This window comes from Diplotaxodon limnothrissa, linkage group LG9 (genome assembly GCF_057381915.1).
Source record: "Diplotaxodon limnothrissa isolate DT_005_m linkage group LG9, D_limnothrissa_male_GT1.1, whole genome shotgun sequence".
Taxonomy (NCBI): Eukaryota; Metazoa; Chordata; class Actinopteri; order Cichliformes; family Cichlidae; genus Diplotaxodon; species Diplotaxodon limnothrissa.
The window spans coordinates 15,781,830-15,806,653 of record NC_140604.1 but is presented as its reverse complement, the minus strand read 5'-3'; the positions used below and the strand labels follow the sequence as shown (position 1 = coordinate 15,806,653).

General features: G+C 41.7%; 1 protein-coding gene across 1 annotated transcript in view; it reads right to left on the bottom strand.

Annotated features, from left to right (window-relative positions):
* Nucleotides 1-24,824, bottom strand: part of drosha (drosha ribonuclease III) — a 146,274-nt gene that overhangs the window by 76,715 nt on the left and 44,735 nt on the right. Inside the window, exons 19-23 of the mRNA XM_085362786.1 lie at nucleotides 13,062-13,200; nucleotides 12,901-12,961; nucleotides 12,555-12,614; nucleotides 7,257-7,356; nucleotides 1,959-2,061 (exon numbers count right to left, since the gene is read on the bottom strand). Of these exons, the coding sequence (XP_085218912.1) occupies nucleotides 1,959-2,061; nucleotides 7,257-7,356; nucleotides 12,555-12,614; nucleotides 12,901-12,961; nucleotides 13,062-13,200 (463 nt within the window). The remainder of the gene's footprint in view (nucleotides 1-1,958; nucleotides 2,062-7,256; nucleotides 7,357-12,554; nucleotides 12,615-12,900; nucleotides 12,962-13,061; nucleotides 13,201-24,824) is intronic.

The window sequence follows — 24,824 nt, the reverse complement described above, 5'->3', positions numbered from 1 at the left end:
ATTCCATCAGAGCTTTCAAAAGGAGCGTGCGTGGAAAGAGGCCCATTTGAATTCGACGCATGAGCGCGCCGACGGGGAAAGAAAAAAAAAATGTTAAAAAGGGAGGGAAAAAATAAAAATAAAAAAAAAACATTATGGCAACTTCAGACAACGAGGCAGCGACACATCTGCAAGTGCACGTCTGTTGATGTGGCGCCTGCTGCTTTTGAGAAAGTGGTGGTTTGACGTCTCTGTCAGAGGGAGCGGCGTGCGCAAGGATGAAATGACAGTGCTCGCGTGCCCCTCGTACCATCCTACGGCACGTGCGAGCGATCAGAGTTTGTCTTGTAAGGAGAAAGAAGTGCTCTGTTCAGTGAGGGAGAGAGAGTGCTGTGGGGCTGCAGGGTGAGGATGGAAGAGGAGGAGGAAGAGGAGGAGAGGGGGAGATGACAGAGTGACAGCATGACTCATCATCTTCGTGGCACATCTTTCACCTAATAACACCCAAACTCTAGATCGTAGAGGGAGGGGGGCAGAGAAAGATGGAGAAACGCAAAAGGATATAAAGACTAAGTCAGAGACGGGGGAGGGTGGAGACAGATCGACGGCTCGACAACAAGGTCTTAAAGGAGGCGTTTGAGTAAGAAGAAAAAAAAAAAAAAAAACCTGAAATGAAGATGACAAAAGCCTCGGTGAAAGAAGAGGAGCAACATCAGACGGCATTCTCGATGCAAACGACTTTGAAAGCCTCGTTTTTTGTGGTTTTTTTGCGTACGTGTGCATGTTGCGCCCCTCAGCGAGTGTGTCTGCGGTGAGCGGGAAGACGAGAGAGGGGTGGGCGATATTTTTGAGTTAGCAACCCAAAAACCCATCACCACAGGGTGCTCTCTGACAGCAAGTTTTCTCACCGGTTCCTTTACAGCACGAACCCTGTTTATTCATCACTTTTCTAAAGATGAAACTGGAGGACAGAAGGTGGGGGGAGAGGCTGAGAGAGACGGGAGGCATCCGGTGTCGCGGCCCTGCTGCCTTGCTCGGATGTGCGCGGCGATGAGGCGGCGACAGCCACGGGACAGAATAGATTATGACTTTGTCTCTGCCGATAATGAAGCTGTTACAAGCACGGAGCCGCGGGCCCAGCGAAGAGGCCGCGGCGCTAGTCAGCACTTTCCCCCCGTCGCTCTCCTGTTTTCCGTGAGAGGGAGGGAAGCGAAGAAGATCTCTTTAAAGTCACCCACTTTCTGTATCTATCATCAGGGGAGCGCAGAGATGGCTGAACTGGTTCAATCAAGATGGTGATAAGATGGGGAAAGCTGCCGACTCTGCAGCTCTCCAGGAGTGAGGCTTAGCTTAGCGCTGCCCATGGGGTAGGATGAAGAGAGAGAGAGGGAGACGGGTCCCCACCAAGAGATTTTTTATTATATGTGTGTGGTTTCCAGCACAGGGTCCTAATCACTGCACAAACCCTATAAACGGAGCAGCTGGAGAGACGAATGGCGAGCTTGTGTATGTGTTTGGTGCGGGCAAAGGAGAGCAGCTCTCTGGGGATAGCATGTCCAGCCAGAGGTCAAACCGCATCTCCAGAGATCAATAAAAGCTGCGTAATGTTTCCAGAGCCTAATGGGAGATCCACTGCAGCTATTTATACCGTTTAACACGCACAAAAAACAAAAGAGGAAATACATTATTATGAAAAGGTTCAGTTTCATTCAAAGCATTTGAATTAAACACATTTATGCATTAAAGCGTTTTCAGTATGCACTGATGCAAAGTCCACTAAAACTCGACTATTAAATCCCCCTACTAATGCGTGTGTTGTGTTTACACAGGCGGAGAGAAAGTATTTGTTTTCCGTATATGGAAATCTACCCTTTTAGGAATAGATTTACATATTTAGTTGACTCGAAATGCATTCCTCTGTTTTGTTCTCCTGCCCGACCATCATCCCCCCTTCTCTCTTGATCTCAGGGGAATCTCACCCATCAGAGCCTCAAAGCAGTTGGCCATGGCGTGCCGCAAGTCCGACTCCCTGCACAGATCCGGTCCGTGAGCGTAGAGCATGAAGCGATCCAGCTCCAGTTTCTGCAAATGAACAAATGCATTCACGTTAGCTCGCTGTCAACAGCACCTCACTAATAACCACGTAAAAAATGATGACCTGTTTCGTTTCTTTTTTTCTTTTTTTTTTTGCATTCCGCACTTTCACAGGCTTTTATGTAAGAGTCCAAAAACTCAGGGGAAATGAAAAAGATTGCATGCCCTTGCTGGAAAAGGTTCTACTTCATGGCACTGACAGATGTGCTCATGTGCTGTCCAGCTGTGGCATGAAGCACTAAGCCGGCACAGGAGGAGAATGTTCACACGTGTGCATACAGGCAGACGCACGCTCACACGCACGCTAGATAATCCCAAGATAAAACGTGAAATCGCACTGTGGTGACCTTCATTCACTCTGAAAAGTAGTTCTTTTAGTAGGCGCTACTTTCTTTACAAAAGCATACATCGTTTCTGAGTCAGGGCGTAGATTCACTGCAGAAGTCTAAATAAGCTCAATGTATAAAGTGCAAAAACAAAGTGATATGTTTTCTGGTCTCTGGTTGGCTGTACTGCTTAAACTAATGAAAATGTACTCGCACGTACCGAGTCTGCTGGACGGTTACAGTGTGAATGGAGTTTTTACTACCAAACTTCAGCTATCACAGTAGCGTTTCCTGGGAGTCATGGATGGACAGACTGAGGCCTCACATTGGCATAAGTGGTTCTTTGGCTTAATCATCTTAGAACATCAAGATCATCTTAAAGCTACACTTATCAAAAGACATGAGCATGGCTACACTTAAGCCAATGTGGAACTGCCAAAAACCTTACTTTGGAGCCATTTGCGGCTCCACAAACTCCACAGACCCCCGACATGTTCAAGATATGAGCTTCTCAAGCCAATTAATGTCCAGTTTTTACCCACAATAACCAAGAAGTATCAGTAAAATGTCAAGTTTTTTAGTGTTGTATAATTAACACATAATCAAAACAATTTAAAAATGTATATTTTCATCAAATGTGGAAGTGCAAAACAATACAGTTCCTCTAATGTCCTCTTGAGGCTTCAAAAGCGATCAATCCCCATAGACGCCATGTTAAAAGGTCTAACTTTATATATGCTTTTTACAAAGCATGCTTACATTCTAGTATACCTTATAGTTTTGGTCTCAAATGGCTTTTTTAAACAAGTGCATGCAGGATGAATTTTCTTTTATAACTCATCCATTTGGATGAGTTATAAAAGTTTAAAATTACAGCAGTGGTCACTTTCCTTGACATGCAGATGCTACCACAGGTAAGGCTTAACCTTAGTTAATTTAAGTCACTGGTCTGAGCCACTGGATCACTGTTTGGTATTAATGGCCTTTAAAGCGGTTATCAAACAGAGAGCGATGGTTGAAGTGCTGTTAATTATCTTCCAGGAATTCTGTGCTCCAATTTTAGTTGGCAATTTATCGGTATTTCCCCTGGTACTAATTAGCAGATATCTCCGTGTATGTGACAAACCCGGGACAGTCTGTTTGCAGCTTGATAACAAAGTTTGCTAGCATTGACCTGATGATATCCGCACTTCTGTTGTGTTTTCTTAACCCTCTGGGCTTGTTCAAAATCACTACCCCTTTCAACTTGTTCGTGGCCAAAAGTGGCCACCAAAAGATTAGGTCTATGTAATTTTTATTATTTTTATGTTTTTTTGCCATTTTTTCTGCATAAAACTTTTAACTAACTTCAATTCTTTTCATAAATATAAAATAGTTATTACTTTTTAAATTTTTAACCCTTTAAACACCAGTTTGTTTGTCCACTTTTAAAACACGTCTTAAAACTCATTTTTACTCTTTGGCTTATGACACAGTCTGACCCTGATTTTATTGTTTTAATCTAATGTGCTGATTTTATTGTTTTAAATGTTTTTTTTTTTTTATATATATATATATATATATATATATATATATATATATATATATATATATATATATATATATATATATATATATATATATATATATTACTTATCTTATATTATTATTACTATTTTTGGTATGTTAGTGGCCAGAAAGGCCATTTAATGACCAAATAACCACTGAAATGACCAATGAAATGATCAAAATGTATATTCCAGTGTGTGCTTCTGTGTGCATCCTCATTAGCAGCAAGATGTGCTAACCACAGTAGAGTGGTTTTTGTAGGCACACTTTCTACACCTGGTGCGAGGGGCTGCTGTTCCAATCCTGGAGGTGCTCCTTTTGCACCTGTATCTCATTTTGTTGGTGGGGTGTGGGTTCAGAGTACTGTATCTTGAGATCAATGGCAGAAGTGGCTGAGAATTAAGGAGAAGGGTGTCTTGCAGTTGTTGAGGTCACCAGCATGTGTCCCAGCTCTCCCAGGATCACTCTTCATTTGTAGATTGTAGAGGACTCCCCCACTTCAGTGAAGTTGTTTCTGGCGGGACAAAGGCATCATCATCACCTCTGCCAAGGTGCCCGAAGGAAAGACGTTGTCCTCAGAGCTCCTCCGTCAGTTGGAGTCTGAACCCCATGCCTTTTTTTACTTCCTGATAACTTCCAGTGTTGTCATCCAACATGCTATGTATTGCTTTATTCTGGTGTAGGCTTTATCTCCACTTCATCTACAATCCTCCAATCCTCACACCTTTGCCTCCCGTGCAGGTTTGTAAGGGTGCACAGCAGCTAAAAGATCTCCTTTGTTATAACAAAGTCAAAAGTAGATCTCAGGCTGCTAATGCAGGAAACTGCATACAGGGTGAGCCCTGGTTTGACACCAGTGGGTACTGGATTGTAGAGCAGTCTCTCTTCAGTGGTGGGACCCACATGGTTTTCCTTTCATGAGGGATCCACTCAGTCACCGGCTCCTCGGTCTCAGAAAATGCTCCTATGTTCTTTTCCATCAGCTGCTCGGCCTCCATGCCCCCCAACCCCAATCCTCCCCCAAAGAAGAGGATTCAGGCACTGGCTAGTACTCATCATCAGTGGTGATGCAGTCAGCCTCTTTGGAGATTGTCCCCTCATCTTCTGGAGAGGAGGTTTCTTCATCTTGGGCAGATGTCTTTTCTTCAAGGACAGATGACTGCTGCCGTCCTTGCTCTCTGACCAGATCATACAGACAGTGCTTGAAGCAGTGATGACCTTCTTGCCATATAGCCAGAATAAATGATCTGGAAGCTGTTAGGCTTACTTACAGCAGTAGCTCTGTCTGCACCTGCATAAACTCCAGGACACGTTTACAAACAGTGTTTGTTGTTGTTTGAGCTCCAGCTGCAGGTTTGAACTCTGCAAAATGTCCTGTGATTGGGTTTTTTTTTTGTTTTTGTTTCTAGAGTTTATATTTTTGGTATGGTATCTTTTTATGAAAAATACAAGAGTAAAAGTGCTTTTAACATGTGCTTCAAAGCGAAGTTTGACTGGGAACCTCAAAGCTCAATAGCCTGCATCCACAGAAATGCACTGCAGCCTATATAATGTTTGATGCGTCATTATTTATTCCAGTCTATCTTGCAAATACATGTTTGTGCTGCAATGTCATGCACAAACATAAACTATTAGATCCTTAAGATCAAACCTATGTCAAAATTGTTTCATTATTTTGGTCCATTGGAGTGTGGTAGGCCATCGAAAGCCGCTACTAGAAACTAGGAATATTACATGAAATCGCTTGCTTGGCCAAAAATGGGTAAATGATAAAAAAACACTAAAAACTATAACTTTCATGTGTTGACTTTAGAATGAAAGCAATTTTACCTAAATCGCATGATATAGTACTGTCAGTAACAAGGAATCAACAAAGGTGGTTATAATGGGTTTCAATTGGCCAAAAATGGCCACGATAGAGTCAAGAGGAACAATTTGGTGTATAGTGAATATTATTGATATTATTAAGGAGCTGATGTTGAAAATGAAAAAATCTGACAAAAATACACACCTTTGTGAAGTTTCATTCCATTTGCATTAACAGAACAAAAATGAAGTAGCCACAAATGGCCAGGATAGAACCCAGAGGGTTAATTAAATGTTCACATCTGTTTTCTTTTGGTTGGTAGTAAAAAATAAGCAAAAACTCAGAACTTCACTAACAGGTGACTGCATGCAGTAATTTCTAACTAAATGCAGTTACTGTTAAAATCTGTTAAAAAGGGTTTGGTTGATTAAAGCGATCCATGCTTACATCACTGATGCAGGCCCGTAAAGTTGTAAAATTTCAAATGTGTACTAATAAACATCAAACAGAGTTTTTCGGTCTAACAACAAAGCACATCGCAGATAATAATCTGCATAGGTTGCAATTCAGTGCTGTGATGTGTGAGACTGTGGGTCAGGCAAACTTTCTGCAAACTATTTCTATGAACCAAGTCGAAAGTAGCCCAACTTGACTCTTCTGGCAGCGCACTACAGACAACAAAAAACAGTCAGGGTGCTATTTAATTACGGCTGATAACTGTTGGTGGTATCCCACCCCCGGTGATTGCACACACAAATTAAATCACAATTCATAAATACTCCAACTCAGAGGGAACCCGCTCTGACTTTTAAGCCTTCCAAGTGAAGTGGCGGATTGTGCGTTGCTCGCTCAAGATATTTTTTGAAAGATAATTGCGAGTGTTCTTGAGCAGACGGCTTTAGAGGAGCCTGGTAAACAATTTGGCAACGTTGAACACTGTATCACACTCACTTTACCGCGAGCGGCAAATTGAAACAAGCCAAACTGCTACACAGCACTAATGCAGATTCGGGCGGCTGCATCTTTGTATTCAGCAGGGAGCAACATGAAAGATTGAAGTTTTTAATTGCTTTCTCCACATCACGGGACGATTATTGTTGTGTTCTTTACAAACGTGCCAGTGAGTACAGCTTGGCTCTACGACGCTGCCAGCAAGAGAGCGAAGGAGGGAAGCAAGGGGGCCTAGCGATAACAGGAACTGGAGAGTGTTTCAGGGAGACCTCTAGGGGCCCATAGGGACCCCAGCCGCACTCGTCTAGTCCTCCAAAACAGCAACCTTTTAACTCCAATTACAAACCTGAGGGGGCAAAAATGGGGTAGTAATGGCATCGAGACAAAATTACTCTTTTCCCCAGTGCCTGCTTAGAAAGGAGCAAAGTCATAACAGCAAGACAGAAAACAATAAGACTGTCTCCAACATGTTCTCCTGCCAGATCTGACACCTTACACCACTTTGACCTGCAGAGGAAGGTAATGAGTTGGAGGAGGTGGGGGAGGTTTACCTTGGCTAGCATGGCCAAATGCTGGTTCTGTACGATGGCCGTTCTGTAGGTGGCCAGGCCACCCTCCTCTAAACTGGGAAAAAGGTAGTACAGGTGAACACTGTGGAAAGAGAAATCAAACACAAAATAGTTCAAGTTAGCCTTTTTATGATTTTTCAAATCAGAATTTCTCATCCGAACATGTTAAAGGATAGAAAAATATGACCAAGTATAATCGAATAAAAGTTATTGCTCAGCCCAACAGACACGAGAATCAGTGATGAAGAAAAATAAGCCAATAACTGTCCAAAATAAGGATGACAAACATACAATCTACACGCCAAAAGCAGCCCACCAAAGATGGCTTTGCAAATGTGAAAACTGGGCATCGTTTTGGACTCTAGCTTGAGTTGCGAGTTGCTAAAAATACCAGAAAACCGTGTTAACGTGGTGTCTTTTAAGGATTCACTGTTACATGGGCCAAGTACGGGTGTTCGCTGGCTCTATTATTCAGTCCAGTCTCATAGCAAAATGTGAAATAGTCACAAAAGAGCAATCTATTTTTCCCCACTGACAACAATTGCCAATTTTTTCTGTGTCAGCGAGAGCACAAGTTTGTAATATTTGTGATATGCTTAGGTAGGAATTATTTTTTATTTCTTTTATTTATAACGATAAAGAAAAGAAAAAGCTTTAAAAGACTAAACTGCGATCTTTTCCTGAACCTAACTCAGAGGTTTCTAACGCCTAAACCTCACCAAGTCATTGTTAATGCCCGAGCTCAACCGAGCGCCATATGTTGAATGAATATTTAAAAATTATACAAATGATGTGTGAAAATCTGCGTATGACTCAAACTGGTGTGAGCAGTGAAATGACTCCACCATCAACCCCTCCTGTCTCAAAGTGGAAAATTTTCATTTATGAACATGGACGAGAATCGGTACATAGAAGGGTGGACACAGAAATAACTGCCTGTTGGCGAATGACATGACATTTACAGCTGGTAGTGGCTAGTGTTTGTCAGTTATTTCATTAGGTCTACATTAGAAAGAAGGTTTGGTGAGGAAAAGCGGAATAAACAATGACATAATGACAAAATACAACAACCTATATTTTCAACTGGCCAAACTGGTATAGTCTGGTATGTCTAATTCCCTTTAAATGTCACGTTTTTGGATTTTCTTCCCTTTCTTTCTTGCCGATTCTTTTCTGAGCCAAATGTCTGAATCATCATGAGTTTTGCATATTTGTTACTGACAAAGAAATATGCATGGCTTGACACACCACCCCGAAGTGAAGCGGTTAAGTGAAGGAGCTGTGCCAACACATTTCTTTGACTGATGACAGCAGGCTGACTGAATTGCCTTTTTCCCCCCCATAAAATATCTCAGGAAGTTCATCCATTATTTTGTAAATGAAGGATTTGATAAATGTGACATTTTCTGGATGTACTTTTTCAGACTAAAGTAGTGTATTTTTTTTAGCTTGTTATATAGGACTTGAGATCAAATTGGGCTGTTCTTGGCCCATGAACTAAAGAGAGTTTGACAGCCCTGGTCTGTCCAAAAAGTTTAATGCCATTTCACGCTGCCTCATCCTGCATTTTCAAAACTCTTCAAGACCGACTAATTAATTTTCCCGACATATCCAGCCTTTCCAGGTCTGCGCTGGAACCCAGAAAATGGCGGCGGACGCTTGAGTGGTTCCACAGCTGGGTTCCGCGCTAGCAGGTTCCATTTTCATTACGGTCCGGCGTCTCCCTAACTGCGGCGTGTCATTTGATTTCATTTGAATTAAAACAGGCAATTTAATTCAGTCATTTCTAATCAATGCAAAGAGAGGAAAGCAGGTGGCGTTCTGTTTTTCCAAATTCACGAGAGGTCCATTTGTCAGGGTATTGTGATCTTAGTGTGGAAACAAAACACTTAGAATTAATAAAACCCACTTAGTGTAATGGAAAATAATGAGACCAGAGACTCTTGGTTTGCTAGCCAAAGTGTCAGTCACACAACCCGACTGAGTGGACTCCACAGCAATTTTCAGGTAGGAAAACACGCTGTATTTATATCTCTGCTTATTAATAGCCTCCACCAACTGTGGCACTTTCCAGACACCAACTGTGAAGCTCATCTGCAGTCTGTTCCTCGTGTGCTTTTCTTTACGTGTGCTGCTGTACTTTCTGGCCCAAAAATAAAGAAACCAAATCAATGCGCCCAGCCGTGCCTCGGTGTTTCTTAACACAACTACAAACATGACTTCACAAGCATTTATCTTTAATAATTTTTACTCATTTAAACACCTGGACTTAAAAAAGTCCTTCTGATGAAATATTTACTTACAAATATTGCACGTGGCCTTATTTTCTTTACATCAGCTGCTGACCCTTGTAAAAAAAATAATCTCGCTGCTCCCCTCTACTCAACACTAACTCCCACCCAGCGTTTGGAGCTATTCAAATGTGCAAAATATTCTGTTGGCTGAACAGCAGAGACGCAGATAGCCTCCAAGGGCAGTGCATGCTGGAGGTGCACGAGGCAGTTGGCCGGATCTGCTGTAGCCATTTAACTGGACAAGAGGCTGATAAATAATTCAGAGGGCCAGAGCGTAGGCCAAGCATGTCTCGTCAGACGCTAACAATCAAAGAAGAAGGCAGAAGAAGAGGAGGGGGGTGAGAAGGAGAGAAAGTGGCAAAACATGCCCGGAGATACCAAGAGAAACAGAGGCTAACCACCTTCTTTGTAACACAGTTCCTGGTGCATAAGGAGCTGAAGCGGTATCCTTTGTAACCCAGTGTCAGCTCCTATTAAGGTTTAATCCTGTTCCTGGATGTTATGGAAGTGTTAGCATTGAGGCTTACAAATGAAATTCTGGTAGGAGAAGTTATGCTGGTGGGCAAATGGAAATCTGATAAAAATCTATTCTCCCTTTTCTATGTGCATGTATGCGTGTGAAGGGTACACCTCGCGGAAAGAGAAAAGCCCTTTTCTTATATGTTACAGCATTTATGCTCGGAGACGGGGGAGGAGGATGTGGTGGAACAGTGGGAAAGTACAGTTAGTGGCACACTAACGGACTTCACCGCGATGGATTTCAAGTCAAATGATTGAAATGTGATTGAAGTGAAGACTTTCGGCCTGTCATTCAAGGGTTTTTACAAAAGTACCTCATTAACTGTTTATTAATTAGTGTATTTTCTGCACTATAAGGCAAACTACGAAGCCGCACCACCTGATGGATTGTCGGAGCATTAGGGCTGCCGTAGTCAGGAGCCTCACCGAGTAATCGGGGTCCCAAATTTCATCCTCTTCATGTCCCAAAGTCAAATGAACACTGCAGCATCACTGAAGAGTTAAAAACTGTCTAAATTCTTTCATCCTTAATAAAATGATCAGCGTTGCTCCTTTACCAGGAGTAAAAATTAAGTTTAACATCCAGGCATCCTTTAAAACAGAATTTATTAAACTTAACAGAGTTAGAAGTTAGCAGGAAGTTAGCTCGCCAGTTTCGCTAGTTACCTAAACATGATATAGCATGTTCTGACTGAGAGACTTCTGAAAAAAATAAAACGTACAGCTCTGCCATCACTTCCAACATAAATGAAGACAAGAAACTAAACAGCAGTGGCTTTTGTAGGGTTACTGAAGTTGGACTAGCTGGTATATAATGATGTGCTACGTGATCGCTAGTGACACAGCTATGTTAGCATAACATAAACAGTGAAGCTGCAGGATGAACGCTAACTTTTTTACACTCAAAAGTTAGCATGAGGGTTCCTGATGGTTATGGACTTCAGTCAGGAGCACAACTGAGATAATCCATCCACAATACGAGGTTAGTCATTAATATACTGCAACAACATGGGAATAGAGCAGCTGCGAGAGAATTCAACATTAATGAATAAATGGTACGGAAGTGGAGGAAGCAAGAAGAATGAGTTGAGTAAAGTTTGACTTATCTGACTGTTTTGCGCCTTATGGTCCGAAAAATACGGTATAGCCTTTTTTTATACATAGTTCCCAATTTTCAGAGATTCAATAGTAATTAGGCAAGTTGACATAATTTATACTATCATTAATATAAGGATAAGTACACTCTGGGTCATCATTTATCCCACTAGCACTAGTTCCACTCGCACCACATGCCCATGCCATAAAACTGTGATCGGCCTCGGATTATCCTCCTCACACCGGTACAAGTTAATTTTAGTCTCCTCTGTCCAAACAGCTTTTTTCAGAACAGTTTCTTGAGGGTAGCCAGTGGTTCATGCCATGCTGTAAACCCTTTCTATTTCTATGCATGGAGGCATCTCTTGATTGTAGACCTTGACACGAATACACCTGCCTCCTTGTGTTTCATTCCACATTTCAGACCGCATTGTTGATTTGGTCGCTCCTCAAGTTTTTATTACCTCTCCAACAGCCCGCCCACCCACCATAACGATGTCCTCCCTCCCTCGCTCTGACGTCCGTTTGGACCACACCTGGAATCAACCCGAGAACTTTTATCTGTTTAATCTGTCGTGAAATAATAAAGAGATGTTTTTCAATTATGTCCAATAACTTCTGAGCCTCTGAAAGCAGAGAACTATATATAAAAATGGGTGTACTTCCTAAACTGTTAATGAACCCCTTGAATCAAAGCTTAAAGTCTGCACTTCAATCACATCTTGATTGTTTGATTTCAAACACTGTGGCGGTGTGGAGAGGCAAATTGCCAAAACACACACAAAAATAGTGCCAGTGTCTAAAAACTATAGCTACTGATAATCTCTGCACTTTTCTCACGTTTCCTCTCAGAGGAGGAGGAAGTGGTGGAACACTGAGGAGGTAGGTGGGCTATCTCGCTAAGTAATGTATGAGATTAGTAGTAGCTATATATATATATATATATATATAATGAGCAGTGTGTGCTGTGCTTAGGTAAGTGCCGGACAGCAGCGCCCGCACTCACCTGGCAGTCAATAACACAGTCAGCATTCCAGACAGCAATTCCAGACAGCTAATTGCAAGCTGTCATGGAGAATTTCAGCCTATTAAAATAGGTTGAGGGCGGCGTGAGAGGTAACGAGGAGGAGGAGGTGGTGGGAGGGGTGGGGTTTACATCCCAGTTCCAATTACCAGTAAATCACTGTCTTGAATGAGTTGAAAGTATGGAGAAAAGCGTGGCTGTGACAGACGAGGATAGATGTAGACAACGAGAAAGAGGGAGAAATGGAGTGAGAAGGTGAGAAAGGAAAAAAAAGACAAAGGCCGATAGTGTTCTCGTCGGCTTCAATTAGCGCAGGTGTCTATCAGAGGCTCGCAGGCGCTTTCTCACCTGGTGAGGAACTCGACAACAGCATCACCGAGGAACTCCAGTCTCTCGTTGTGATTGATCCTAGAGATGGGGAGGAGACGAAAGGAAAGGCGGAGATGTTAGGACATTAGAAGAGGTAGCAGGAGAGATGGGCTTCTCACACATGCACGCACACTCTCTCACACACACACACACGCACACACACACACACACACACCTGCTCACCTGCTAAATCCCTTGCTTTCACAGTTAAAGTTAATTTTCTTGTCAGCAGGCCTGCCGGGTATATTAATCACAAGAATCGTCCCTTTGATTGCTCCTGTGGTCAGTGATAGCATGAACAGATATGTGCCCGCAGGCAGCCTACCTGGAAGGGGAGGGGTCATCCTGTCCCAGACGAGACATGATGTTAATCAATGTGTTGATTCCTGCGAAAAAAAATTAAAAAATCCCCGGGATGGTAGGGTTAGAGTTGCCTGATAAAAACGACTGGTCATTTTTAGAGTAGGAAAACATTGAAATAAAGACCTTTTTTCCTCATGTACATGTGGTGGACCTTCCTGTCGCCATATTTGGGCTGGCGGATGCCGCAGTTGGACAGCGAGTTGCGGGCGTGGTCGGGATTCATGCCAAAGTTGAGGTGATGGCTGGGGTGAGTTAAGGCCAGCTGAAAGAGAGGAAACGTTCGTCGATTAACAAACGGGGATATTTTGAACACTTTGTATACCCACAGGAAGTTGTGTCACACTTTGAAAATCTGACTGGGATGTTATCTGAAATACTTCTACGTAGTTTGTGTCAGGAGGTCCTCCGTTTTGGATAAAAAATACCTGTAGTGCGTCTGAATTTGGACAATTATGCATATTATTAGTTCCTTGTGACCATTTCAATGGTCTCACAGGGTGATGATCATTGTTTAATACAAAGACAAGTGTTGAGCAGTCTCTCCATTTCAGAGCTAAAATTTCCACACTCTGCATTTTGACCGTCACAAGGAATCCATGCAGTACTTCATGAAGTTGTACCCGATTGCGTGAATGCTCTTAGAAGCATGTTACAGTTTGGCATCTGTGAGTGTGCTTGGGTGCAAGTCACGTGAATTTCGTCACCAGACAACGATCGCAAGGCTCTGAGCGGGCATCGACAAGCCGGCTGCTTTTTAATGATCGCACAGATTTATCTGCAGAGGTGCCAGCCTACAACGCAGGACCTACGCAGGCACCTTTTAGTCGGACTTATCAAAGACTTAAACAAAGAGTAAAGTGACTGACTACTCATCCGTGGTGTCTCCAGCTGTCTGTGTCCACAACTAGAATATAATAGCCGCTTTACAATTCCCTCGTCTCTGAGTCTGCTAGGGTCCAAGTGACATAAATTTCATCATCAGACAGCAAGCGTGAGGCTCTGCCGTTTTTTTGTGACTGGCAGACTCGTCCACAGAGACTTTGCATTACAATACACCAACTACGCTGCGCCCATCAGACAGACTTCAAAGGAGAATAACAGGAATGACTGCTGACCTGAGGTCTACAGCTGTCTGTGTTAAAATAGCAAGTCTTCTACGGTAGTAGCAATTTGAAACATATTTGTTTGATGTAAGCAGTGGTTCTGACTGTATAGAGCAGACAGACAGAACATGTGATGTCCATTCACTGGCTGTGATATGTCACCAGACTGTTACCTAAGCAATCCTCACATGCACGCTATCAGGCATCACACGGGGGAGCTGCTCGTTAAAGGCCATTTAATGTCTGATCTTTTGAGTCCTGTTTGGTCTAGAACAGTTTAGGCTGCAGTGCATGAGTAAAAACAGCTTTCTTTGCAACCAGGAAGGTCACCTATATATATGAGATGGAGTCTGCATTACTGCCGACTAAGGTAGTAATTTCTAAAAGGCCAAACGCTACAGTGGAAAGCGTTGAAGCACTGACCCATGCTGGCTGTTTAAACACAAGCCCTTGTGTGGCTACAACTTATATGCAGTAATCATTCAAGTACATATAGTTTTAATCAATCAAATAATAGAGAACGAGGCGTTGTTTCTTTTTTCTGCTTAAAATTAGATCCCGGCCAGCAGACACCAGCAGGTCATAAAAACAAATCAAGGCCAAAATCAAGATCAAACTTCCAAATAAACAGCTCTAAATAGGAAGACCGCGCTCAATACGCAATCGCATGGAAAAACAGTTTAAATGAGGGAGCCACACTCCATGAAGAGGATCTCAGACAAGCTGCCAGAGGCAAGCACCAGCAAAGAAAGGAGAGAGTCCCGTATTCGAGCACCTCACATCAATGCCCACACTGCGAGAACATTAACGGTTCCAGAATTGGCCTCTTCAGCCAATTAAAGACCTAAAATAAGAACTACCCAAGAGGCGCACCATACTTGAGTTGTGAGTGTGCACCGATTACAGTATTCATCTGCATCCAGTGGCAAACATCCACTTATTGCTAATAGAATCAATGAGGTTGGAGGGATTTGGATTTTAATTAAATATTTTGACAGATAGCTTATCAACTATTGTTAAAAAAAATAGAAGATAAGAACTGAAAGAATTAAGGCAATATACTCTAAAAGACTCAAACACTGCAACGCAAAAGAACTCCATAGTTGGACCAATGCTTTTATTCGGTATTGTGATTATAATGGTTGATGCAACAGGTCAGAGCCATTCACTTAATCCTCATCCTCCGCTGCAGGCTATTATCCTGTCCTTTAACAAAATGGAGGAAACCATGAGCTCCAAACAACTCCATCTGAAAGAGTCTTTGATTCAGTGTCCCAGATGGCAAAATGGTGAATAAAGCTAAGGCCATTTGCCAAATACAGCAAATGGATCACAGTAACATTACCAAGACAACGAGTGTGAGGTCACCTTTTGGCTCGTCACCAAAGTGAGACAGAAAAAAACAGCAATTCTGCAAAGTAGTTTTGGATCAGAATACTTGGGCGGCTTTCAAATGAATCTGAGCAAATTGCACGTTTCTTCTCATTTCATTCCAACTTGATTGTTTAAGAAAGTTAAAATCTATTAAAAAAAAAAACCACGCACAAACAGAACATCAAATATTTTTCATGACTCTTTTTCACAGCGCCAAACACTAAAATAAAAGCCACTAATTTTCCAAGGAGTTTAATTTACCTAACTTTTACAAAATATTCCAGTTGTAGTCAAATGCAAAGTTCCTGGTATATGCATTGCTCGAGTGTTTGGGCTGCTTAGGTCATGAGACTTTTTTTTCAGTGATGCTATTTGCATTCTTAATGCATTTGTTGCTATTTTGCATTAGTGACTATATATATTGACATCTGAGCTGCCACTTGGGAGCAGAATAAAGGAATACGGGAAAAACAATTGACCTCCAGGTCAGTGTAGAACCGCCAAAAGCTGCAGTTCCTCTAGTGGCCTCTTGAGGTTGGTTCCAAAAGTCAGTCAATCCCAAAAGACTCCCAAGTTAAAAGTCCAACTTTACAGGATCTCTATTAATCATATCGTCTGGCATACCAGCTGTATGGTTTATGACAGGGGTCGGCAACCTTGGGCACGCGTGCCACAGCCGGCATGCGAAGGGTTAACTGATGGCACGACACGCAGTGAATTAATCTAAGAAGGTGCATTAAAAAAAAATAAAAAAATAAAAAATGGCCGGGCCAGAGGTGCACAGTGCAAATTAGCTCACATAGACACATTAGTTGTGCCACTTCTTAATGACGGTATCTTAGCTAACAACCCAAACTACCAGATTCAACTTGTAATTGGCTAAAAATAACTTAGCCTACCGGTGAGAGGGACGTTGCTAGCTGGCAGTTTTAAAATGCAAGCGATGTTGAAATTTCCACATTCCGACACTTCAAATACTTCAGGAGCTGTCCGCTCAGCGCAGCATCAGCACCACTGAAATAAACGGATACATCCGTAGACTTGAGACAGAACTCACAATGCGTTTTGTGGACTTTCAGGTTTATGGACCAATGTTTTCTTTTATGATCAAACCAGAAAGCTTTAATGAGCAGTTGGGTTTGCATTAAACTGGATGGACACAGAGGACATCGAAATGCAGCTGATAGAACTGAAAAGCTCGACACTATGGGGGTCAAAGTTTGGAGAACTACTAACGCAGCTGGAATCCACAGCTGTGCGTGTTCATGGAGCTGCATTTTCACCTGCTGGACATCACTACCTGACAAGTTTAACTGTCTTCAGAACATTGCAGAGGCCTTATTGACAGTATTTGGCTCTACATATCTGTGTGAGCAGATTTTCTCTCACATGAGTGTCCTCAGGTAGCCGTCTGAATGCTGGACACTCGGAGACCTGTGTATCTGAGTGGGAGACCAGAGATCACATTAACATGTGTATCCCTGTATTAACAAATATGCCCTACTGGCCCAGTTTATTTTTCTTATCATTGTTGTGAGGAGACCATAAATAGCATTTGCATTTGCTGTTATGGAGTTCTTGTTATGAATAAAAAGTGTCTTTTTTGTTTCAAAATAGCTGATAGCTGCTAACATCTGCGAACAAATATACAGTGGCTTGCAAAAGTATTCGGCCCCCTTGAACTTTTCCACATTTTGTCACATTACAGCCACAAACATGAATCAATTTTATTGGAGTTACACGTGAAAGACCAACACAAAGTGGTGTACACGTGAGAAGTGGAACGAAAATCATACATGATTCCAAACATTTTTTACAAATAAATAACTGAAAAGTGGGGTGTGCGTAATTATTCGGCCCCCTTTGGTCTGAGTGCAGTCAGTTGCCCATAGACTGCCTGATGAGTGCTAATGACTCAACAGAGTGCACCTGTGTGTAATCTAATGTCAGTACAAATACAGCTGCTATGTGACGGCCTCAGAGGTTGTCTAAGAGAATATTGGGAGCAACAACACCATGAAGTCCAAAGAACACACCAGACAGGTCAGGGATAAAGTTATTGAGAAATTTAAAGCAGGCTTAGACTACAAAAAGATTTACCAAGCCTTGAACATCCCACCGAGCACTGTTCAAGCAATCATTCAGAAATGGAAGGAGTATGGCACAACTGTAAACCTACCAAGACAAGGCCGTCCACCTAAACTCACAGGCCGAACAAGGAGAGCGCTGATCAGAAACGCAGCCAAGAGGCCCATGGTGACCCTGGACGAGCTGCAGAGATCTACAGCTCAGGTGGGGGAATCTGTCCATAGGACAACTATTAGTCGTGCACTGCACAAAGTTGGCCTTTATGGAAGAGTGGCAAGAAGAAAGCCTGTTAACAGAAAACCATAAGAAGTCCCGTTTGCAGTTTGCCACAAGCCATGTGGGGGACACAGCAAACATGTGGAAGAAGGTGCTCTGGTCAGATGAGACCAAAATGGAACTTTTTGGCCAAAATGCAAAACGCTATGTGTGGCAGAAAACTAACACTGCACATCACTCTGAACACACCATCCCCACTGTCAAATATGGTGGTGGCAGCATCATGCTCTGGGGGTGCTTCTCTTCAGCAGGGACAGGGAAGCTGGTCAGAGTTGATGGGAAGATGGATGGAGCCAAATACAGGACAATCTTGGAAGAAAACCTCTTGGAGTCTGCAAAAGATTTGAGACTGGGGCGGAGGTTCACCTTCCAGCAGGACAATGACCCTGAACATAAAGCCAGGGCAACAATGGAATGGTTTAAAACAAAACATATCCATGTGTTAGAATGGCCCAGTCAAAGTCCAGATCTAAATCCAATCGAGAATCTGTGGCAAGATCTGAAAACTGCTGCTCACAAACGCTGTCCATCTAATCTGACTGAGCTGGAGCTGCTTTGCAAAGAAGAGTGGGCAAATATTTCAGTCTCTAGATGTGCAAAGCTGGTAGAGACAGACCCTAAAAGACTGGCAGCTGTAACTGCAGCAAAAGGTGGTTCTACAAAGTATTGACTCAGGGGGCTGAATAGTTACGCACACCCCACTTTTCAGTTATTTATTTGTGAAAAATGTTTGGAATCATGTATGATTTTCGTTCCACGTCTCACGTGTACACCACTTTGTGTTGGTCTTTCACGTGGAATTCCAATAACATTGATTCATGTTTGTGGCTGTAATGTGACAAAATGTGGAAAAGTTCAAGGGGGGCGAATACTTTTGCAAGCCACTGTAATTCTATAAAGTTGTTCTATATAGTGTGTAACTGTTCATATAGAGCGTTATTAAATTTATTGCTAATGCAATCATATGGCACATTGACTTCTGAGGAAATTTTAGATGGCACTCATCATCAGAAAGGTTGCCTACCCCTGGTTTATGAAGTAGGTGAGAAGTCTTGAACAAAGCTCAAAGAAGTCCAGTCAGTTTCACAAACTTCACAAATAGGTCAAGTTTTGTTTTTTGTTGTTTGTTTTTTTTAACTCATCCATTTGGATTTTAGGAGGACTTAAAGGTTAGGGAAATGGCCAATTTGACTCCCAGATGGACCGACCTTGGCAGATGCAGCCAGCAACTGTCTGCTAGGCCTCAACTCAGTTATCCCAAGTTAATGAACTATACCATTTGTATGCAGTTTGGAGCATTATATTTGAGCTGGTAAATAGTGTGGCTTGCGTTGTGGAACAGCCCATGTAAGAAGTTCTCCAAAGTTGTCAAATTTCTACTGTTAAGACCTCAATTTTCTTTATATACACTCTGCTTGCTCAAAAGAAAGTAGTAGTAGTATTCAAGAGCTACAATGTACAAACACTAACAAAAGCTGCCCTTTGGCATTCGTAAGTGCTTCTTGTGTCCTTCTTTGCTTTTTACTGTCTTATGTGTCTTTTCCACTTTGTTTGTAACCACAGATTTAAAAAGACAGACATCAAAGTCATAGATGAGATCAATTGCCATTCCTGTTTTAGGCTTCTACTAAAGTAGAATGATGTTTCCAGTTCATTGGAAATATGGATAAAATCCTACTGTATCCTAAAGGGCTCACATTTATTTAGAAGACAATGAATCAAGTTAGTTCTAAATAAAATAAATAATTGTTGTTTCCACAAAAAGAAAAAATTAAATTTCATTTATACAACATGAAATGAACAATTTCAATAAAGCTACTTTTGGTTTCTTCCTTATTCACAAGGTGCCGCCACAGCTCCACATGCTTGATTTGGCAGATTCTTTATGACAGCTAAAATCCAGGGGAATTTGTCTTCCCCAGAAAAGAAGCAGCTGGTTTTGGCCATCTATCACCTCTACTGGATGGCTGCAAATGCATGAAATCCAAACGGTGCACACCATAAAGTGGCCCGGGTTGCTGTGAAAACTATTGTACTGCAATCAAGAGTTCTCAAAATAATAAAACATTGAACTGTATCTGGACCATTTCTGTTAAAAAAACATAATGAAAATTGAGGAAGATGGTTCAACATTTCTGGGCTAGAGCTCCACAGGACTCCATTTATTCTAGACTCTCTCTTTAGTATTTATAAATTCTTTGCAGACAACAACGCAATACCACAAATACGCTTTTACAAAGGGCAAGTGCAGCGCACAGTGAGCAGCAAAAGCCAAACTGACAGCATTTAGACATCAACAACATGACCAAAACCTCCCGAGGCCTGGTGTAAAATCTCCACAGAGTCTGATTTCCATTTACCATCCTGGACTTAGACTGACTAATTGACTAATTACCAACTGTAACACCAGAAAAGCAGCCTAATAATGCTGGATGGAGGAGAAAGAGGGGAGGTAGCTCTACTTAGGTGAGCTGCTAAGAGAGAAAAAGGATTCCTCTTCTTTCTCACAGAGAAAGTTGTTTGCATGAAAATTAATGACTAAAACTTTCAAACCTGTAAAGAGAGCCAAAAGTGGGAATTTAAAGTAAAGCAACCCTGAAGGAAACGCATTAGTTGACATTCAGCTTTGTTTGAAAAAAAGGACAAAAACCGCTGTGCCTAGAAAGACTGCCGCAGCTGAACATCTCAAACTCGCTGAGGGAAGAAAAAGGGAAAAGATAGGGCTCAGTAGGATATGTCAAGCCTTTATCAATCTTACATTAGGAGAATGTTAATCTCAGCCCAGAAAAAATAAAAAGACTCCAACTACTCTTTCCCCTGGGCTTGCTTTTCAAAATGCTTGTCTCCTTTCAGCCAACTTCAAATCAATTTCAAGCTCCAATGAGATATATATGTAAAACGTTAACAGAGAGGTTTCAATATTTATAGTTGCTCAAGAGGCCTTCAGCTTTGTAGCCCTGAACACAGAAACGACAAATTCAACAGCATCTGTTATTTTTTTCTTCCCTGGTTAAAAGTAACAGCATTCTGAGGGAGGTGGGTAAAAAAAAAAGTCAGTTATTTGACATGACACAAACAGAAATCAAGCAATTCTCAGCACCGCGTTGACACTTTGATGAGAAAAAAATAAAAATATAAGTAAAAACAACCCACCACGTCTACATCCAATCTCACCTCCCCAATTGTGTGATGTCAAACACCAGTCAATGACTGCCTACTACACAGCCTGAACTACGGTGCTGGGCCCTCTAAAGAAAAAAAAGTATGAAACAAAATACACGAGTAAACACTGCAGATCCCTCACTGCTAAGAACAACAACCAACAGCAGTGATTCTGTGGACAGGATTGACGTCTGCAACTGTTCCTGTCAAGATAATGACTCCGTTAAGTATTGGAGTGATTCGGATTTAGCGATCGCTGCCTCGGCTGCTGCTCGACCGCCTTTGGCTAAACGGAAATAAACATCATCGCTCAGCTGAGAGCAGAGGACCTGACTGGAAAGGGTGCTGCTCGTGCACCCGCGTGCAGGGAAAACCGATGGGCCGATCTGCCTGCTTGGCAAACACAATGATGTAATTACTCTGTACAGCTTTATTTAAAATAGTGCATGGATAAAAACCAGGCTTTAAAGGTTAAAGAAAAAAACAGCGAAAAAAAAGGGGTTGAGGATATAAAACAGAGTTACCATTACGTTGATGGATGTTCACGACACAAGTCAAAGCTTGAGCAAAGAGATTCTGTCCATCAGAAATCCTTAATACATAATCCAGTTTGTGGCGTTTTAAAGATTTGACAGCCATAACGAGGCAACAGCTTTGGTTGTATGCTTTGGATATTTGTGAAGAACAAAAGAGAATATTGGAGATCTGTTCTGAATGATGGCCGTTTAGCCACATGATGACAGCTTGGCTTTCAGTTCTTTGAGAATATAACCGTGCTCGTTATCACGTCCTTCACATAATGAAACACTTAGCGAATCGCCTTTCATTCATTTCTTATGGAAATATTGGTGAGAACAGGTTAACTCTTGTGTGGAAATAATCTTTTAGGAGGCACAGATGAATATTATAAAATAGGCACATTTGTTATGGAAATATCAAGAAGCGAGAGGAACACACGTTTCATAGTTTTCCCTCCTCCTACACACAATCACATCAAACCATTCTCCATCCAGTGTTTCCCCATCAGCGGCTGCTGAATGCTTCATGGAAAAGGTGTGCCTTCACTAACACTTAAAAACAGTCACACTTGACCCATGTCTGAGATCGCCAGGAAGGTTATTTCGGAGTTATGGTGCAATGGCGGCAAAAAGGAAAGTTGGACCGCCCCTTTTTGTACAAGCTTCGATTGTGGTGGGAGAGAAAGAGACGCAGCCCTTAAGGATCATGAAGGAGAATATGGATGCAGCATATCTATCACTTATGCAGGCGCAAAGCCATGCAGAGTCATGTGATTTTTGTCCCACTCAACAATGTGACTGAAGCATTCTGGGCTCGTTGTAAATTAGACTTGACTAACTGCACTGCATCACAATACTGATACAGTCTTTTACCAACATGCCATAAGGGTTTAAATCTATAAAGATTTTGTCTCTGAACAACTTCGCTCACTAAGTAGAAGCTCATTAATTTCTAAAAATGTAGGATCAGGCTTGAACAGAGTTATGTTTGATTCGTTATTTTTGCAAGGGATTACAAAGACATAGACGCATGTTGAAACAGCTTAGGTTTTACTGATTTCTTTGATTTGGAAGCTCCCACAGACCCCGCGGCTCTTTGAGGACTTAGCCTTCAATTGGTGTTGTATTTAAATCTGTTTGTTAAGTAATTAATGCGTTTGATTCAATTAATTCCAATCTGGTTGTTGGTGTTACCCCCGTTTTCATCCTGCTGAGTGAGAACTCCAACGCTGGCATCTTCCTCGCCTCCATACAGCTGGCCAATCACAGAATGGAGTGGGAGTGAATATCGGATGGATTGTTAGAAAGGTACAGAAATGGTTCGATACAACCCTTCTCCAATTTAACCCCGGGCATGTGTGGGAGAAGGAGGTTTCCAGAGCGAGCCTTCCAACAAGCAGTTCTGATGAACCACAGCGGGGCACACCACATGGAGACTGCAAGAACTGTAAGAAATCCACTTGGGCTCCTTGTATTTTCTCAGACAACTTTATGAGAGGGGAGTGGGCAATATTAGGCAAGTTTAAGAGTTAACAGTTCTTTCAGTCTCTTCACTAATACATAATGCAAACTATATCCATTGCAAACCACCTTTGCACTGCAAGCGGTGCTCTCCATCACAGTGAATCGAAGAATGTAAACATCAGGCAGGCGCAGTAGTCTTCAAGATGAATCATTCGTACAATATATCTGTCTCGTGTTGTGGTAGTTGTATCAATCAGTCAAATCAGACAAACTAGAAATATAAAACTATAGCCTTACGTACTGGTTCAGATTAAGCGGCTGAAAAATGAAGCAAACTGGCTATAGTTTTTCCCTCAAAGTGAGTCAATCGCAATCGACTCACGGTGTCTGAACGTACCCAGCTTCACAGCACAAATAAACACGTTTACAGCCAGTTTTTTTTTTTTAAAAACAGAACAGATATTTTCTTACACAACAAGTCTGAGTGGGATGTATTTTAAATAACCCATTGACCTAGATAACTGAGTTAAGGGCGTGGTCACATTGATTGACAGGTGTCTTGACAAATGGAGCTGAAAGATATCTCTTAGGCCTCGTCCACTGCTCTGAGTAATTAAAATGGACCTCTTCCATGTGTGGGTGATTTTGATCCATTTCCAAGCATTTTTAAAGTTATTTGACTAATTTTATGGTTTGCTATTTGACACAAAGCATTTGAGTAGTGTGTACTTTGGTTCTGGTGAGTGAAAATCTAGTATTTTACTAGCCTGTTGGTTATATATACCTACATACATATATATGGATTGTCTGAGTAAAGATTTAGTTTGCCAAACTTTGGTATAGTCTGTCTAAAACATTTCTTTAAATTAATTCTTTAAAACAAAATAAAAATAAAATATCCCTAAAAATTGATTTGTTAAGGTTTCTGAAAAACCTAAAAATATTTATGCAGTCTTGAGATTCTTTTTCGGGCATTTCAACCATGAGAAACCCACAATCATGTGACCTGAATAGCTCTCACAGCGATGGGTTGGGGCAATATCTTACAGAGGTTTCACACTTTGGGTCCAGGTATGTTAACGACCCATTCCTTTATGTCACACCTTGGCTTTTGACTGCGATGACTCGCGTGATTAATTGTGGGTCAACGACCATCAGGACTACCTTCAAATGGGCCAACCCCCAGTAGGGATTAAATACCCGTACCTTTTCACCAATTTGAAATGAAGACGTCTTGGATGAGAGGTGAAACATCTTTACAACCTGATAGAAGTCTCCAGTTGCTTTTTTTTAAAGCACTCAAGACTACAATGTCTTGGATGACTGAAAACCTAAGCTTGAGTGTGAAATTCTAGTATGTATTTTATAACTTTGATTGCACTGAGCTAACCAAATCTGCTAGCTAGTTAGCTGAAAATGTAAGCACTCGGGACTTTCTAAAATGATCATACATTGGGCTCCAAAAGCAGCAAAAATGCTAAATTTTTACCTTCACAACAGTACTTCACAAAGAAATAGGTGATGTCAAGCTGACTACACCTATTCTCAAGCCTTAGCCAATAACAGCAATCAACCCTTTCAATTCCAATATTAAAAAACATCTGGTGCCAAACACCCAACCTGGCGGCCATATTGGATTGTCAGAATTCGGAAAGGTCTTGTACACATGGGTCCAATTCACGCTACATTTTAGCTACTGTTAACAGTTAGTTCCATATTGTAGTTCATGTGTTCAGCAACCACAAAAGTCCTGGCAATAAATAAATACTGTATCATTCTAATATCCAGCATACAGTACATAGCACTAGCAATATTTTATTTTATAAAATGAAAAACTCAGGTATTCAACCTGAAACAAAAGAAAACATTCAAAGCATGTGAAACGGTATTCCCCAACTGAA